General features: G+C 40.4%; 1 protein-coding gene across 1 annotated transcript in view; it reads left to right on the top strand.

Annotated features, from left to right (window-relative positions):
• Positions 1-15,403, top strand: part of NPEPPS (aminopeptidase puromycin sensitive) — a 93,564-nt gene that overhangs the window by 32,167 nt on the left and 45,994 nt on the right. Inside the window, exons 3-4 of the mRNA XM_055130339.1 lie at positions 3,465-3,542; positions 13,061-13,182. Of these exons, the coding sequence (XP_054986314.1) occupies positions 3,465-3,542; positions 13,061-13,182 (200 nt within the window). The remainder of the gene's footprint in view (positions 1-3,464; positions 3,543-13,060; positions 13,183-15,403) is intronic.

Raw genomic sequence — 15,403 nt, 5'->3', positions numbered from 1 at the left:
ATCGCGAGGTGTGATCCAAGCCCCTCTCCCCAGGTGAACTTGAATATGGCTGTTTCTTCTTTCCCTTTTGTTTGGCTCATACTTGACAGTGCTTGGGGCTACTCTGTGCTGAAAGGGGAGAGAGGCCATTCCTGGTGTGCTCTGGGGACCATGTGTTGCTGGAACCCAGCACAGACTTCTTCTTACATGCAAAGTATATGTCCAGTCTGTTGAACTATCTCTCTGGCCCCTATTTCCCTTTATCTCTTATCTAAGAGATAATTTTAGACACTTTTGCTCTTTTTTGTACATGTCTAACCACTGTTTCACTGATATCCCTTCGTTCATCGATTTACTTGAGTGGGCACCAATTACGTCTTCATTTGTCCCAGCCCTGAGATTTTAGCAGCCTCTCCTTACTCGTCTTTCCCAATGATTGGAGGCTCTTTCTGGGTCAGGGAATTGAGACCTGTTATTGTTACTGTTTTTGGTATATTGAATATGCCATGGGGAGCTTGCCAGGCTCTGCCATGTGGGCGGGATACTCTCGGTAGCTTGCCGGGCTCTCTGAGAGGCGTGTGTGTGTGTGGTGTGTGTGTGTGTGTGTGTGGTGTGTGTGTGTATCCCTCAATGATTTTATGGAAAATGGGTAGGGAGTGTCCCAAGTGGCCGCACAGTCCAGGAATATGTTCACTCATGCTTGAGGCTCTGCTCAAGCATGTGGGAAGCGGCCTGGAGTGTGGCGGCAGCTGGGTAGTGGAGGTCGGCTGCCAGGGCTGGGTCCCTTGGGGAGGAGAGGGTTCTTACTTGCCCCCTCACCCCAAGTGCCCCGAGTAGAAACAGCCTCTGGCGCGGAGTCCAGTGGCATGGCTATGGGGGCCCTCAATCTCCTCATCGCCATCATAATTTCTTACGTTAGAATTATATATGATAGAAAAAATATATATATATGTTTTAAAAATATATTTGTATATAAAATAACTTGGCTTTTTTATGTGGCTCAGGTGGAAGAGCACTCACATGCCTTGCTCTGGTTTGAATCTTAGGCCCCAGAACCCTGCTGGGTGTGACTCTGGGCATCCCCCTCCCTCGATTCTGGGCATGGCCCTGGGCCACCCTCCACCCCAGCACTGCCAGGAGTGTCCTCCAAAACAATAGGGAGAAACACACAGAGCCAGCTTTAGTGGAGATGGTTTTTCCACAGCACTGTTTTATGTCTTAGGCAAGCATTGAGGTGACTCTTGCCATCACTATTGGGTATGATTCTATTCTTGGGAATATGTGAGAGTAAATCTCAAGTTCTTGCCAGGAAAAACATCGTTTTAGTGAAGATTTCATCAGTGCTGTGTAGAGGCCAAGTCTTACATTTCTGTTCAGATATAGGAGCTAACTCAAGAGAGAAAAAAGAAGCTTATCAGTTGGGGGTAGGAGTTCTAGTGTAGCTGTGTGACCTTAGTTAGGCAAAGCATTAATTCTGTATGCCCCATTTTCCTCATGTATAGGATGATGGAGAACTGAAGCAGTTTTTTAAAAATTAATGCAAAATTGTAGTTTCTTAGTGGTTTTGTGAAGACATGTTTAAGCCATAATGAGATTGGAAGCGTTAGAGACTTGCTCGGTGGTGATTCATTAGGAATGAATGCACTGCGGGCATCTTGCTATTAAATCTGAGTAACTCTTACCCATATCAAACTTAAGCCTGTGGCTGACAAGTTTACTTCATCTGTAAAGTGTACAGTTCTGGTTTTCAGCATTTTGCAGAGTTGTACAGACATCACCAGAATCAATCCTAGAACATTTTCATCATCCCCAAGAGAAAGTTCCCAGGAGCAGCGACTTTCCATATCCCCGTCACTTTCCAGCCCCAGGCAACCATTGTTCGACTTTCTGTCTCTGTGGATTGGCCTGTGCTGGTCATTTCGTATAAATATGTGACCTTTCTTGTCTGTTTTTTTCCACCAAGTAATAATGCTTTGAAGGTTTATCCATTCTGTATCGTATATCAGCACTTCATTTGTTTCTGTAGTCATATTTTATTATATCCACCACATTTTACAAGTTCTTCAGTTTATGGACATGCATCTGGGTTGTTTCCACTTTGGGACTATTAATAACAATGCTGCTATAATCACTCGAGTGTAAGTTTTTGTATAGACATGTTTTATTTCTCTTGGATATATACCTAGAAGTAGGATTACTGGGTCATATGGTAACTGTGTAATCTTTTGAACTGCCAGACTGCTTTCCAAAGCAGCTGCAACATTTTGCATTCCTACCAGTAAAGTAAGAGGGTTCTAATTTCTCTACATTCTTCTTTATACTTATTATCATCAGTCTTTTTGATTATAGTCATCCTAGTGGGTGTGAGGTGGTGCCTCATTGTGGTTTTGATTTGCATTCCCTGGTGATTGATGATGCAGAGCATCTTTCCATGTGCTTATTATGACTATCTCTTTTCGACTGACCCAGCTTCTCATTTGGGACGGGGATGTGATGTGGTTGCAATTTGATCTACTTAGTTCTTTTCTTAAAGTGTCAATTAAGTATTCTAAAGTATCTGTCAAATAAGCAGTCTAGTCTCACTCCTGGTGGAGAGTTAATTGAAGCCTTAATTGATTCGACTGTTTTACATTCTTTATTTCTGTAAAATGCAACAACAAAGAGTTTTACTGGAAGTAAGTATAATTTTTTTTTTAATCTTGGTTGGTATTGTTATCTTTAGGTGAGTTTGTGGAACTTTTAATTGATCTGTGCCTACACTAAAAAGTTTTGACAAAATATTTACTCAGTCTTTCAAAAGGTTTTGAATAAGACTGCAACATAGAAAGCAGTATCATTGTCACACAGAGACAAGAATGAGCAAGGCTTGGAATTTGATAGAAAACCTTTATACTTATATAGTAAAAGTTTTGTGAATTAGCATAAGTGTAATTGTTTTTAGAAACATACTAAACCTAGGTCATGTATGTAGCATAAAAGGTGAGCTGGTTTTATTAATTTATTAAATTAAGAAAGTTGGGGCTGGAGAGACAGCTCCAAGGGCTGAGTGTTCGGCTTTGAATGAGGAGGTCTGGGGTTCGATTACCAGCAACTCAGGGTCTCCTGAGCATCCCAGAGAGCCAGCCAAAATAATAGAACTGAAGTGGTCCCCAAACTCTGTCAGGCATGGACCAAAAAACAAAAATAAGCAAACATAAAAGTGGCTTTATTTATTTATTTATTTATTTATTTATTTTAAGAAGAAGAACATTTGTTTGGCACACCACATCTCAACACAGGATGCATGTTTTTTTCCCCTCTGTGGGGTTCTCTGTTCTCTTCACTCCTCTCTCAAAATTCCTACATGAATTTTATTTTGCTTCACTGTCAGAAGAAGATTTGTCTTAGTAAACCTTTACTCTTGAAAATATTTAGTCGCTACAGCCTGGATATAGTCTTATCAGTCCAGTTAGATTTATGAAGTAATGTTTTCTTTTCCATTCCAGAAATACATGCTACAGGATTTAACTATCAGAACGAAGATGAAAAAGTCACCTTGTCTTTTCCTAGTACTCTCCAAACAGGTAAGAGATCTGGCTTTTGAATTTGTAAAATTCTATGTTGGTTACTGATATCTTACTCCAAAGAAATTTATTACATGCCGCTCCCTAGTTTTATAGAAATTAAGACAGCTTTTGAAAGAATTCAACTTTTGGCCACCAAGGGGAGAAAAATGACCAAAAATGATTAATCATTCTATCCTAGAACATTGTTTTTATCTTGTCACTTTCAAGGTTTTTTGTTGTGTTCTGCGGGACCACACTTGGCAGTACTCAGGGGCTACTTGTGGCTAGGTGCTTGGGGCTCGTTCCCTGGCTGGTGTCCTGCATGCAGAGCGTGCTTCCCAGGCCTTTGAGCCATCTCCCTTTTTGACAGTACATATACAGGACCGGAAGATAGTAGAGCAGTTAAGGTCCTTGCATCCCGCTGACTCCATGTAGAATCCCCAGCACCACGTGTAATCCCCTGAGCACAGAGCCAGGAATAACTCCTGAACCCCACTGGGGATGGCTCAAAAGCCAAACTACACATACCAAGTGCCATTTTGTACTAAGTGCATCCAGATAGCTGAGATTAATGTCCCATAGATGATTTTGTTGTACAACCAAAAGCTAGATATTTATTTATCCATGCCTAATAGTGAGGGCATGGAAGGAAGGTTTAGTTTTTTATGTTGCTACTACTATTAGGTAAAATCTCAGGGCTGAGAGGAATAGAGATGTTACTGGTGCCTGCTGGAGTAAATCAAAGAACAATGACAGTGATACAGTGATACAGTGATACTTTTATTAGGTATAAGAGCACAAAGAGTAGATACCTTTCACACTAAAATATATGAAAGAAACTATAAATTGTTAAAGCACTAAGATTTTAATGAGCAAATAAAAAGTATAAGTAATGTATATTAAAGAAAATGTGGGGGCTGAGGGATAATGTGCTTGCTTTGCATATAGCTGATCCTGGTACTGCATGTGGTCCCACAAGCTGCCAGGAGTGATCCCTGAGCACAGCCAAGAATTGTTAATAAGCACTGCTGGATGTGTTCCAAGCCCTTTACCCCCACCAAAAAAAAAAAAAAGTGAATGCTTGATAAATAAATAAAACAAAAATATGCTGCCTCCTGGTAATGGGAAATACTGAAATAGCAGTACCTGATATACCAGTTTATATTTGCCATGTAGTTTTTTATATGTTTTTTTAAAGATTCTGGATATGACTGCCTTGATTTTATTGTTGAGAATGTAAATCTAATTCATTAATTTGAGAGCAGTATGGCATCCTAGAGCGAAAACATGTTTATGTCTTTTGACCCAATAATTCTGATAATAGGGTAATATTCTAGAAGAAAGTGATAAGTAAAGAAAATGCTTTATACCTAGAAATGTCTGTTAAGGCATTAAAGTCCTGGGGTTGGGAGTGTTAAAATGAGACCTGGCACACAAAGAAAAAAAGGAAAAAACAAAAAGCAGAAACACAAACAAGAAAACATTAAAATAGTTAAAAATTTTAAATGACTAGATTTGTCCAACACTAAACTTTATGGTGAAAAATATATAGTAATTAAAAGTGAAGTTTCCATCTCAGGGCCAGTACACATTTTAAGGCACTTGCCTTATAATACTGCCCACCCTGACTCAATCCCCAGCGTGGCAAGGGTTCCCCAGCAGCTCCAGGCATCACTTCGGAGCACAGAGCCAGGAATAGCCCTTGAGCACTGCCAGGTATGGCACAAAAAACTAAATTAAAATTAAAAAGCAAGGCCAGAGCGATTGTACAGTAGATAGGGTGTTTGCCTTGCATGCAGCCAATCCGGGTTCGATCCCAGAATCCCATATGGTCCCCAAACACCACCAGGAGTAATTCCTGAGTGCAGAGCCAGGAGTAACCCCTGGTCATCACCAGGTGTGACCCAAAAAGACCAAAAAATAAATAAATAAAAACTAGACTTGTGAATCCTTAATTCTGTATAGAGCCTATTATGAAAATTGAAAGGCAGAATATAGACTACAAAATTACAGACATAGCGTCCCCAAACTCTTATTAACAGCTTTGTAAATCACAGTGACTTAAAAAAAAATTACACATATAGGGTAATGAGTCATGACTAGAAAATGGTTTCCCCAAATGCTGTAAATATTGACATAATGATTTTTTTTTTTTGCCTTTTGGGTCACACCTAGCAATGCTCAGGGGTTACTCCTGGCTCTGCACTCAGGAATTACTCCTGACAGTGCTCGGGGGACCAGGTGGGATGCTGGGAATCAAACCCAAGTCGGTCGTGTGCAAGGCATACGTCCTACACGCTGTGCTACCACTACAGCTACAGTCCCTGACAATGATTTTTATTCTTTTTGTTTGTTTGTCTTGGGACCACACCTCTGGGTTTATTCCTATCTCTGAACTCCAGGATTATTCCTGGCAGCTTTGGGGGATGTATGGGGTACCATGATCAAACCTGGGTTGGCCATGTGCAAGGCAAGAGCCCTATCCACTATACATCATTCTGCCCCATGATTTTTATTCTTATTTGTCTTTTCTCTGGTTTCCAGAATTTTTTAAAGGAATATTTATGTCATAATATGAAAAAGTATGTATTTTGAGAAAATAAAAACGGAATAGGGGAACTATTGTCTTTTATTTGGTGTTCTTTTGGGGAGGGTGGCTACCCCTGACGATGCTCAGGGGTAACTCCTTGCTCTGTATTTAAGAATGACTCCTGACAATGCTCAGAGGACTATGTGGGATACTGGGGATTGAACCCAGGTCAGCCATGTGCCAGGCAAGTGCCTTACCCACTGTACTGTCTGTCTAGACCTTATTTTGGTGCCCTGAGGGAGAAATCTTTAAATTTCCTTTTTCTGACTAGAGGGTTTTTTTTTTTGGCATGAATTATTATCAAAAGAAATTATTATAAAAGGTATATTTTACCGTGAATAGAAATACATATATATGTATTGTGGATTTTTTCCCCCTTTTTTTCTTACTGTTTGGTTTTTGGGCCACTTCTGGCTCTGCACTCAGGATTCATTCTTGGAGAAGTGCTCAGGGGAACATTTGGAATGCCAAGGATTGAACCAAGCTGGCCACATTCAAGGCAGGCACCCTGCTTGCTGCACTATTGCTCCAGTCCCTGTATGCATTTTAACCTACAAATAGGAACACAAATCTGAGTGATTCAGAACAATAATTCCTGCTTGCATGTGACAGCAAGGACTTCTTGTGACAGCAAGGACTACTGGTCATTTGCAGTCATGTTACCAATCCCTCGACTCCATTCAGCTCACTGGTCTCCCATCTGTCAGACAGCACCTCTGTTGGTAGCATGCTGTTCTCTCTCAGGGTGCAGGGCAGAAACCCAGGGGCTGAGGTGGAACAAGCAAGCCACAGAGACACACTCTATAGATGAACAGATTTTCATTTCGTTGACTACAGCAAATGGAATGACAAAGTTCAAAGTCACTGGGAAAACAGTTACTAGATTGTTGACAGAACTTCAACAAATGTAAACAAGCAAAGAGCAAAGCAGGTAGTTTAATAGGAATATGGAAACTTGGAAAAAGTGAAGATGAATCTAAAGTCTATATCAGCATAGACTGTTAATGATATATTCATTAAACAAAGGGAAAAAACACCATATAGAAAAAAAGTGTTTGGAAATTATAATACAGTAGAAACCACTGGAAGTTTTAGAAGATGAGATATCACTGTCATCCCATTGCTCATCGATTTGTTTGAGCGGGCACCAGTAACGTCTTTCATTGAGAGACTTATTGTTATTGTCTTTGACATATCCAATATGCACGGGTAGCTTGCCAGGCTCTGCCACGCGGGCTCGGTACTCTCGGGAGCTTGCCGGGCTCTCCGAGAGGGTGGAGGAATTGAACTCGGGTCGGCCGCGTGAAAGGCAAATGCCCAACCGCTGTGCTATCGCTCCAGCCCGGAAGATGAGATATAGGAATCTTCAAAACAGTAGGAAGATTTGAAGACCAGTCTAGCTGACATAGAATCCCATCTAGTAAGAGAGGACAGAGAGGGGGTGGAGAGATAGCATAACGGTTACTACAGGACTTATGTGTGACCAACTAGTTTGACCCCCAGCACTGTGTAAAGTGCCCTGAACACTGACAAGTGTGGTATCCCCAAACACAAAAAGAAGTAACAGAAAAGTCGATTTCATTTTTTAACATTTTATTTCCATTGTTCTTTCTTTTTTCTTTTTTTTTTTTGGGGGTCATACTCGGCGATGCATAGGGCTTACTCTTGGCTCATGCACTCAGGAATTACTCCTGGCGGTGCTCGGGGGACCACATGGGATGCTGGGAATCGAACCCGGGTCGGCCACATGCAAGGCAAATGCCCTACCCGCTGTGCTATCGCTCCAGCCCAATCATTGTTCTTTGATGTGTATAAGGAAGGCCCTATCTCACCGGGTAGGACTTTCAGTAGGAAACTGAGACCCTCGCACTGCAAGGACATGGATGAGAACAGGTGTCTTTACCTTGTTAGTGGGAAAACACTTGAGTATGACAAAGCTCTAGGGTTGATTTTGGATTTTGGAAGGAGTCTACCAAGCAGTTCTCAGGGGGTCCCAGAGGTTGCTCTCCTCTCAGTGATTCACTGCAAGGATGCAGTGGTGCTTGGGCTTGCAGTGTGAGGAATTATTTGGATCACCCTGACTGTGCTCACGCCACCAGCAGTGCCAGGGATTGAACCTGAGTCATCTGCATGTAAGGCAGACATCTTAATTTTTCTTTTTTTTTTTTTATTTTCGTTTCCCCCCAGCCCCTCTGGTGATACTCAGGGCTTACTCCTGGCTCTCTGCTCAGAGATCACTCCTGGCAGGGCTCAAGGAACCATATGGAGTGCTGGGATCAAACTCTAGTCTGCTGCATGCAAAGCGAGTGCCCTGCTGTATACTCTCTCCAGCTCCAAAGCTGTATTTTTAATGACTATTAAATTATTCCATATAAATTCATTTTTCATCCATAAATACTGATTAAAAAGTCATCTTCCAGAGATTCTAATGGCTTGCAGATTTTCTTTTTATTTGTTTTCGGGCCGTGCCAGTGGCGCTTTGGGAGCTGCTCCCAGTGAGTTGCTCCTGGCAGTGTTTGAAGAACCACGTCGTGGTACCAGGGACTGAACTTAGCTGCCTCCTGTGTTCCAAACATGTGCCGTAGGCCTTTGGGCTCTCTCTCCTGCCCCATCTCAGGTTCAGAGTTAACTCAGTTTTTCTTTTCTCTAAGCATTAAGTCCTTATTTTTCTAAACTTGAATACATTCTGCAAGTGGTCTGTCAGTTTATCATCATAACGGGATAAATATTTTGAGCACACCATCGCAACCTTTGTGTTTGACCTTATCAAACTGAATAGTCATTCAAACTGAGCTATCATATAGCTAAGTAAACATCTTTTCTGAAATTGACACCATTCTAGAATACTGATTAACTTACTGGAATCAGTGTAAAGCCTAACAACTTCAATCATTGGTTTAGGATCCTGCAGCTTAACTTTTATTTGGAGAAATATGAGAAAACATTAGCATTTTGAAGCATGAAATATAGGAACATAAGAAATGGTGCTACAAAACAAGGACACTTAGTCCCTTTCTATATAAGTTAATCTGTCTTTAATGTGTAGCATTTTATGGACTCATTAAAAATTTTTTTTAGAATATTTTAAGACCTGAAAATCTGAATATTTTCAGATTTGAAAACTGTCCTCTCCTTTAGAAAATAAGACGTGGTGGCAATTCCAATTTTTCATCCATTAAATTTGTAAATGAGCTTTGTGTACATTTTTCAAAATTTAATATCCCTAGCAAATAAATATTGAATATTAAAGTATGATACCTGATTTGAGGAAGCAATTTAAATTGTGTGAAAAAAGGGAAAAAATAGGCAGTCTTATAATCTGTTTTTTAATGTGGTATAAATTTGATAAGTGAAGTTTATTAAATCCATTTTGTCTTGTTCTTTCCCTAAATTTTATTATATTAATAGTTAATATTTTGTAATTAATATGTGACAAATTTATTAATGATTTTTTAAAAAATACTTTAACTTGTGTTTTGTTTGAATTTCAGGTAATAACCCTTCCCAATACTTTGTATTTTGTTTAGTATGCCACTTTTGGAAGTGGCCACTGTCAATATCTTGTTATGGTTTGATGGCCTTGGAGATTTAAAACCAAGTAAAAGTGTAAGCAGCCTTTCTTATTTAGTTATGAGTTTTAAATCCACTTTATTCCAAATAGGAAAAGTCAAAAGTAGATTTTCCGTGGAGTATGAACTACATACAAACATCTTAACAATTGACTTAGTGCAATAGACTGGCCAGTTCCATTCAAGAATTGTAGCAAAATCTCACCTAAGAGTTGTCTTTAAAGGTAGTGGATTTTTATCAGCTCTGAGCTAGTCATTGTTATTTTATTAATGTAACTACATCTTTTTTGGGGGGGGCATTCAGGGGTCTTGGGAAGCCAGTGTGGTGCCAGGGATGGAACCTGGGCCTCCTACATGTAAAGCATGTACCCTTGAGTCATCTACCCCCCACACGCATCTGATGCTTTTTAAATGCCAGGAAATTCCAAAAGAAAGCAAAACTAACATTATTTGTAGTTAAATTCCTTAGTGTCAATTATTGAGTTATTTTAGACTTTTTATTGTATTTACATTTACTCTTCCAGAAATCTTTCTCTATAAAATTTTTTTTAAATGGGGGATTTTGTTTTGTTTTGGGACCACAGCCGGTGGTGCCCAGGGCTTACTCCTGGCTCTGTGCTCAGAGAACCAACCATGTGGATCAAACCTTGTGTTGGCTGCATGCAAGGCAAATGGCCTACCTGCTGTACTACCTGCTCCAGCCCCCAGAATTTCTGACTTTGTAAGTTTTATTTTGTTTCGGTTTTTGGGCCACACCTAGCAATGGTCAGGCATTACTCCTGGCTGTGTTTGGTGGATCATATAGAATGCCAGGATTAAACCCAGGTACATGACCAGTGCCCTACCTGCTGTACTGTTACTTTGGCTGAGAATTTCTAACTTTGTGAAGGTAACAATCTCAAACATCTATTTAGTTGAACTTCAGTTTTGCCCTAACCATGATGATTTAAGGATGTGATTCTTTTTGTTTGTTTGTTTGTTTGCTTGCTTTTTGGGTCACACCCAGCATTGCACAGAGGTTACTCCTGGCTCATGCACTCAGGAACTACTCCTGGCGTTGCTCGGGGAACCATATGAGATGCTGGGAATCGAACCTGGGTTGGCCGCATGCAAGGCAAACGCCCTACCTGCTGTGCTATCGCTCTAGCCCCAAGGATTTAATTCTTAAGGACCCGAGATGTAGTATAGTAGGTTCAGTGCTTGCCTTGCTGCCGATACTGGGGTTTCGTCCTTCGTGCCTTGTATGAAGTCCTGTGCACTACAGTGGCCCCAAATTAAAAAAAAAATACTTCAATGATGACTTTGCTCTAATAGTCCAAAATTTTCAATTATTTTCAGAACCAATTTGAAGGTCATCAGAAAATTAGTTTTAATTATTTCATATACAAACTTACTATAGTGCTTTATCTAGGAACAATTTCCATTTGTTATTCCGTAGACTTGAACTCTGACTTTATTTATTTGGGTTTTTTGTTTTTTTTTTGTTTTGTTTTGTTTTGGTCACACCCGGCGATGCACAGGGGTTACTCCTGGTTCATGCACTCAGGAATTACTCCTGGTGGTGCTCGGGGGACCATATGGGATGCTGGGAATCGAACCCGTGTCGGCCACGTGCAAGGCAAACGCCCTACCCGCTGTGCTATCACTCCAGCCCCCTATTTGGTTTTTTTTGGCGTCATAGCTGGCGATGCACAGGGGTTACTCCTAGCTATGCACTCAGGAATTACTCCTGGCAGTGCTTGGGGGGCCATATGGGATGCTGGGAATCGAACATGGATCAGCTGCATGCAAGGCAAACACCCTACCCACTGTGCTATCGCTCCGGCCCCTGAACTCTGACTTTTAGACCTTTGCAAAGAGCAACTTCAGCTTTGAAAGTTGAAGATCTGAATATGAGAACATTTTAAAGGAGATGTCAGCGAGTTGAATATTTTACATGTCGTCATTATCTTTGCAGCATACCAAAATGACACTTTAAAATATTAAGAATATAAAAGTTTTGGTATGATTGGCTAATTTATAGCATTGCCATATCTTTGATTTGTTAGACTCCATGTTCTGCATCCTGTTATAAACAGGCATTTTCAAAGTCAACATTTTTCTGAGAATTTTTAATGACTTGATTTATAAAATACAGAATAGGTTATTGTTTTCTCACAGCTGAGTGTAGTAGTTTTAGGAGATAATAGTTATAGCCTCTTCTGTATTACAAATGTTTAATATATGTATACTCACAGGAGCTTCCATTTTTGAAAGGGTAGATAGATAACTCAAAGGCCAGGAGCTCTTGCTTTGCATGTGGGAGGCCTGGGTTTGACCTTTGGTATGTCAAGCTTCCCTAGGCATCTCCAGGAACTACCACTGAGCACAGAGCAGAGAGTAACCCTCTGAACATTGCTGTGTGTGGCTTCCCAAACCAACCAACCAACCAACCAAAAGATCTTCAGTTTATCTAGGTTGGTTTTGTTCTTTTGCAACAATAAAATACATATTCAGGTTGCATTTTTATTTGAATTTAACAATTACTGAATGTATTCTCTTCATCTTATCAAATTTCAAATGATTAGTGGCTGTAAGAGTTTGTTTTATGCCCTTTTGCTCACCAGATCATTAGTCTTATCTTATTCCTTACTAAAGTATGGAATCTGTGTTCTTTTGGATTAAATACCTAAGTGACAATGATTTTCTTTATTTCTCTTTCTGGGCATGAAATGGTCTAAGAGGACCAGTGTACATGTCTTAATTGGGAGGAAGATTGGATTTTAAATTAAACAGCTTGAAATGTTTATCCCATTCTTGCTACTTATTAGCTGTGTGAACTTGGAGAAGTTAATTTAACTTTATAGGCTTAGTTTACTCGTCTGAAAAAAAATGGGAGCAAAGTATTGTGTACAATAGAAAGTAGCAATAAATAAGTAATTGTTTTTCTTATTTTTAATCATTCCATATTGGTAATTTGAGAGTAAGGTAATGAAATTTTAAAGAACTTTTAAAAAGTAGTCTCCCGCCAGATGACTAAGGTTTCGGGTGGGAAGATGCAGAAAGGGCTGGAGGGCTCGCCTCCGTCCACAGAGCCCTCAAGTCAACCCTCGGGCTCTCTGTCCTCCTGAGCCCTGCCAGGGGCAGGCCTGGCGGACTCCAGGGGTTCTGAGGAGGCCCCCAAAGCAAACAAACAAATACAACTTTGAATTTTACTTTAGGACTAGTTTGCCATACTTTAGTAAATGCTGTATTCTCTCCATTGCCAGGAGGAGTGTTTGAGAGAGGAAGGAATGCTTTGAATGTTGTAAACAGCCAACTGAAATTATTGTCTTAAAGATATATTTTTGATAAACAGGATCTTCATAAAAGTGGTTTTCATTGATCTTCTGCCACAGGTACTGGAACCTTAAAGATAGATTTTGTTGGAGAGCTGAATGACAAAATGAAAGGTTTCTATAGAAGTAAATACACCACCCCTTCTGGAGAGGTGCGCTATGCTGCTGTCACACAGTTTGAGGTATGGGTCCTTTTGTCTCCAATACTCTGGTCGGGGCAGGCTGTAGGACAGCAGTGCTGGTGTGTGCTTTGTATGTTCCAGACCAGGTTTGATCCCACATGGTCTCCCAAATGTGTCTCGATGCAACCCTGAAGACGCGTTCCCCTCACGGCCGGGGTGGTGTGGCTAGTCCTGGCACCACAGTGCCTGAGTGGCCCCACACACAATCTTGGGCCCTTGTAGTCAGCTACAGGTCCATTTGGCTCAATTGCTCGTGGGGGTCCCAGTCCTCCCAAGCATCACTGTCAAGGGCCAAAAAATTTTTTTATAACTGCTGTGATCATGGACTAGACATTCTGACAAAGGTCTGAACTAGTGGCATGGTTATTTCAGTGGCATGATTATTTGTGAGTAGATGCCTTTAGCCATAATTATGTTAATTATCTTGGAACTCTGTATTTTATAGTTGGGTAGTTACCTCTACCATAGAAAGGAGGCAATTAGGATTGCAGACTGGGAAATGATTATGTATATATGTACATTGTATTTTGTTGCCTACAAGACATACAAGTAACAAAATTTCAATAACTGAATCGCTATTGTACTGTTATTTAAATGATTCTTTTAGGACCATCTTTGCTTTTCATACTAAGTTGTAAAGTAATATTATTGTGCAGCATTTTTTTGGATTCTTTGGCATATTCCTTAGGTATCTTACATGTTTTATTTTATTTTTATCATGTTTGTAAGTGACATAACTAGTTTTGAATCAGATAGTGGTGTTTTTAAATGTTAAGTCTAAATTTTTGCTGTAAATTTCAGTATAAACAATGGAAGAACTGGTTATATCTATTTTTAATGTTGTACCCATACATCTATAGGTTTTGTTTTGCCTACTTAAAGTTCGAGGTTCAGTTTTCTACTGATTACCTTTTGTATCTTTTCTTTCAAGAGTTACTGCCTTTTTAGACATTTGTCATAACATTTGTCACAGCTATTTAGGCTTGCTTCTTTGTTTCAGTTCCAATGCTTGTCTTTAGTTCTTTTGAGCACTTCATCCTAGAAATAATGGCTCTGGAGTATGTCTCCAAGAAATTTCTCTAAGGTAGGGAATGTGAGTGATATACTTCCCAACCTTTCATTTCTGAGAACCTTTTATGCGCCATGAGCAGTTTTATTGAGAGTGTGTAGAGCTGTTGGTGGGGGAGTGGGAAGGAAGAAAGGTAAGTCCGAGGTGTTGCTCAGTGGCAAAATATGCATTGCATGCAGGAGAGCCGGGTTCATTCTCCTTCATGTAAGGCAGTTTCCTTAGAGTTTCCTCAGTACCACAATAAACTGGTACTAATCAAGGGTACCTCATAATTTCTTCTAAGCACAGGTAAAAAGGGCATTGTACTATCACAAATTAGCAACTATTAGGGGCCAAAAAGATAGTATAGCTGGTAGGGCACTTGCCTTGCTTGCGGCTGACCCCGTGTTCAAATCCCGGCACCCAGTATGGTTTCCCAGGCCTGCCAGGAATGATCCCTGAGCGCCATTGGGTTTAACCTACCTCTCAACCCCCACAAATTAGCAACTCTTTCCTTCTTGGCTAAAATAAGTCACTACTTGTTTGTTCGTTTGTTTGTTTGTTTTTTCCGTCAGTTACAGTTATGAGAATGCTCTACTTGGCCCTCTCCATAGATAAGATTTATTGAGATACCCATTCATAGAATGCACCCCAATCTTCTTTCTTAGGCCCTCCTATAAATGACCCAGTCAAATCTCAAATCATTTAATAGGTTCTTAACACTCTTCCTGAGAAGGCTTGTGGTTCTTTTTGGTGTGAGTTTTCCCCTGCCACAATGTATAGTAATGATTTGGCTTTTTTAAACTATAAGATAGGGTGTAATCGGCTGGAGCGATAGCACAGCGGGGAGGGCGTTTGCCTTGCACGCGGCCGACCTGGGTTCAAATCCCAGCATCCCATATGGTTCCCTGAGCACGGCCAGGGGTAATTCCTGAGTGCAGAGCCAGGAGTAACCCCTGTGCATCGTCAGGTGTGACCCAAAAAGCAAAAAAAAAAAAAAAAAAAAATAGGGTGTAATGGGTTTATAATTCTTCCCTTTTAGAAGTGCCTAAGCTCCAGCCTTGAACGTCTCATTTTGTCCAGAAAGGAATCATAGACTAGAATGTTTCTTTTCCCTTTGTACAGTAACATTTTGCTTTGTTTTCTTCCTGGTTGTTGGGTAAATTATTTCTT

This window comes from Sorex araneus, chromosome 3 (genome assembly GCF_027595985.1).
Source record: "Sorex araneus isolate mSorAra2 chromosome 3, mSorAra2.pri, whole genome shotgun sequence".
NCBI classification, from domain to species: Eukaryota; Metazoa; Chordata; class Mammalia; order Eulipotyphla; family Soricidae; genus Sorex; species Sorex araneus.
Note: the sequence above shows the minus strand (reverse complement) of the source record. Positions and strands in the feature narration are given on the sequence as shown.